General features: G+C 33.3%; 1 protein-coding gene across 1 annotated transcript; it reads right to left on the bottom strand.

Moving 5' to 3' along the window:
• Nucleotides 1–1,323: 1,323 nt before the first annotated feature.
• LOC133292880 (uncharacterized) lies at nucleotides 1,324–3,216 on the bottom strand. Its single transcript, XM_061491393.1, has 2 exons — nucleotides 1,993–3,216; nucleotides 1,324–1,911 (listed from the first exon to the last, which is right to left on the bottom strand). Exons 1-2 carry the CDS (start codon nucleotides 3,214–3,216, stop codon nucleotides 1,324–1,326), a joined length of 1,812 nt encoding a protein of 603 aa, XP_061347377.1.
• Between the last annotated feature and the right edge of the window lie 425 nt (nucleotides 3,217–3,641).

Raw genomic sequence — 3,641 nt, 5'->3', positions numbered from 1 at the left:
TTGAATGACTATTTTTACTTCCCTTTTTTTATTAATATTATATTATTTGTAATTGAAATCTAAAACTCACGTGACCTGATACATGTGCTTTATTTGTATGATAAAGCTATTTTTATTTTATTTTATCATGTATTTCGTTTTGAAAGCCAACGTATCAAAACCGTTATAGAGTTTGTTTCTTTATATATACATATATATGATTGATTTAGTTTTATTATAGTTTTAAAACATATTTTTATCAAAATCAAAATCATTATTATTTATTATGAAATTAGCATGATATGCAATAATATGTATTGGCATGCAATGGAGCTTAGTAGATACTATATGATATAATATAGTGTGTAACAAAATATCTAAAAATACCTAACCACTTGTATCTTCAAACTCCAACTTCAATTTGAGACTTTTTGTAAACCCTTTGTCATCATCAAAATATATATTCCATATTCCATAATACATAGGAGGTCTTCAATCTCCCCCTTTTTGATGATGGCAATTTAAACTCAAATTGAAACAAGTAAGGGTTAGTAGCATAAGATATTAAAATCATGTAATCACATACTCCCCCTAAACATATGCATACTAAGAATTATTATGCTAATCAAAAGTAAGGCATACATATGTTCTCAAGACTTCTCAAAAACTCCCCCTTAAAATATGCTTAAGCTCATAAGCTCAATTTGATGATATTTATATTTTCTCCCCCTTTGACATCATCAAAATCAATTATAGCATATAATAAGGATTAAAGATGGATAAGGTATATAGCAAGCATATCATATATCAAAAATTACCCATGTCTTGTACTAAGTATTGATTCTTTGCAATTTTTGGGCTTAGTCTAAGAGGTTCTTCAATTTTTCAATATCTTCAATGTAATCTTCATGTTTTCATTCATTTCCAATTTCTTTCAAACACCTACAACATAATCTTCCACACTTTCCTTTCTAGGCACATTAGCAAGATCAAGCATTTATCAAATAGTACAAGTATGAATAATAGGCATTATATGAAAGATAACTCATTCATGATTGCTAATAGGCATTATTTGTGAAAGATACATTGAAATAGGCTTGCTGTCCTATTTTGATATAATTGAATATAAGAGTAAAATGGTGGAGTATTCAAGTACATAGGCATGTAGTGCATGAAGTAAGCTTTCTATCCACATATAGAACATTTATATTGAATATGTACAACAAAAGATATTTAAAAAATAGTCTATGCATGTCATATTAAACACCAAACAACAACTAGACATCATGTGCAAAAAGATTTATCAAATAAAGCAGTCCATGGCACATGATGCATACATGCTCACTAAGTTTTCTTAGGAACATATATCATGTTCTTAACCTTGGGGCTAAAGAACATGCTAGATGTGTTAGGTTGAGGTCCATAAGATGTTGAAGCAATGTTGCTCACATTTATAGTCCTCTTAGGAACCCACTTAAGATTAGTTCCTTTTAGGCCATATTTCTTAATATTGCATTGATATACAAGATGACCACTCATGCAACAATATGTACATTTCTTAAATGGTAGCTTAGACATGAACCTAGGAGGATAGTGGTTTGTCTTTCTTGGTTGAACAAAGGGAGGTTTTTGAAAACCAAGTCCATGTTTAGTAGTCTCAACCCTTTGTCTATCAAGGAGAACATTCAAGTTATCTCTCCCACTAGTCATTCTATCAACCATTACCTTCAAACTATCCACTTCATTAGATAATTCAACACATTTAGTACATGAAATAGTGGAAGGGGGGTTCACATCATCACATGATCCAACAAGACAATTCATGAAAAGATTTTCATTTTTAAGATCCTCATTGTCTTTCATTAGATCATTTACAATGGTGGTCAAACTATCAACTTTGTCTTGCAAGCAATTTTTCTCATTTTTAATTTTCTTAACCTTTGAGGTTAATTTTTCATTTTCAACTTGCAAACACTTATAAGCATACAACAAATCATCATATGATGGACCTACCATAGAAGATGTATCACAAGAGGTGCTAGAACTACACATTGAATTAGAATCACATACCAAATCGGAATCCCACATAGAACTGGAAGAGTGGCTAGAATATACCTCAATTTTATCTTTTTCAATTTGTGTCATGAAGCAAAGGTTAGCTTGTTCACTTGATGAGGAGCTTGTAGTACTTGAAGTGTCATCCGAAAATGCCATGTAAGCTTTCTTCTTTTTGCTCTTACCTTTCTTGAACTTGCCATTATCATATTTATTCTTTTTGTTCGGGCAGTCCTTTTGGAAGTGGCCTTCTTTTCCACACTCAAAACAAGCATTGTTTGAGTTGCTTTCTTTTCTACTTGGGTTGTTGACCCTTCTTCTCCTTCTGTTAAATTTCTTGTTGAAGAACTTGGTAAATGACTTGTTAAACTTTTTCACGAACATTGTCATTTCATCGTCTTCACCGGTGCTTGATTCACTTGAAGAAGTATCGGTACTTTTCTTACTTTGCTTGGATTGGGAAGAAGAAAATTTTAGAGCTATACTCTTTGAATTTTTCTTGTTAAGCTCACGCTTAGCCCTTCTGTTTAATTCCAACTCGTACTCCTGAAGCTTTCCAAATAAAGTAGCAATTGACATTGTGGAGAGATCTTTAGCTTCATAGATTGCCGAAGCCTTTGCATCCCATTCCTTAGTAAGACATCTCAGAATTTTGTTAACTAACAGTTCATCATCATGAAAAATATTTAAAGCATTCATTGATGTAACTATATGCATGAAACGTTTTTGCATGTCAAATATAGACTCACCCTCATACATCTCAAAGAGCTCAAACTCCCTAGATAATGCATTTTGTTTAGAACGCTTTACTTCACTAGTACCTTCATGGGTTGTTTCTAAAATAAGCCACATCTCACGTGCGGTCTTACATGAAGATACTCGGTAGTATTCATCCTTACCAAGTGCATTAACTATTAAGTTCTTTGCTTTTGAGTTGTATTGGGCACTCTCTAATTCTGCTCTAGTAAACTCTGTGTATTTTTTAAGCATATTTTTACCATTGTCATCTAGTCTAGTTGGAGGCTGATATCCTTCCTCTACAATATACCAAATTTTAAGATCTACCGACTCAAGGAAAATCTGCATCCTTGTTTTCCAGTAGGGATAATCAATCCCATTGAAAAACGGAGGGCGATAGGTGGAACCACCCTCAAGAGGAATATCCTGATGGAAAGAAGCCATAGGATCTTTAACTCTTTGGCAGATAGCCAATCACTCAGAGCACGAAGCTTTGATACCACTTGTTGGGCAAGTGGCTTCTTACACAGGACGCTTACGGAACACCTAGAGGGGGGGTGAATAGGTGTTCTAACCTTTTTCAAAATCTTTTTGAATTCAGTAAACAATTACACAATTTTTCTTCAATCCCTATATGCCCAAAATAGTTTTTCGCAATGCTAAGAACAATGTAGTAATAGAATGCGTACCTTAGCAACTTATAGAGTATAAACGCAGCAATTATAATAGCATTAGTGTAACTGTCAGTCTCTAAACAAAATATTCAGAAATTAAATCAGAGAGACAAAGGACACACGATATATCCTGGTTCACACCCACTAAGCCTAAGTAGGGTGCTACGTCCAGACTGAAGTAGCTGCAGATATTTT

This window comes from Gastrolobium bilobum, unplaced genomic scaffold, assembly GCF_033153095.1.
Source record: "Gastrolobium bilobum isolate Gb01-03AN ecotype WA unplaced genomic scaffold, APGP_CSIRO_Gbil_v1 utg77129, whole genome shotgun sequence".
In the NCBI taxonomy this organism is placed as follows: domain Eukaryota; kingdom Viridiplantae; phylum Streptophyta; class Magnoliopsida; order Fabales; family Fabaceae; genus Gastrolobium; species Gastrolobium bilobum.
The sequence above is the reverse complement of the archived record's forward strand: the minus strand, read 5'-3'. Positions and strand labels throughout refer to the sequence as shown.

Coding starts and splice junctions, on each gene's coding strand:
- LOC133292880 (XM_061491393.1), bottom strand. CDS start 3,216: ATGGCTTCTTTCCATCAGGATATTCCTCTTGAGGGTGGTTCCACCTAT. Junction 1,912..1,992: donor CTTGTGATACATCTTCTATG/GTAGGTCCATCA, acceptor TCAAAGGTTAAG/AAAATTAAAAATGAGAAAAA.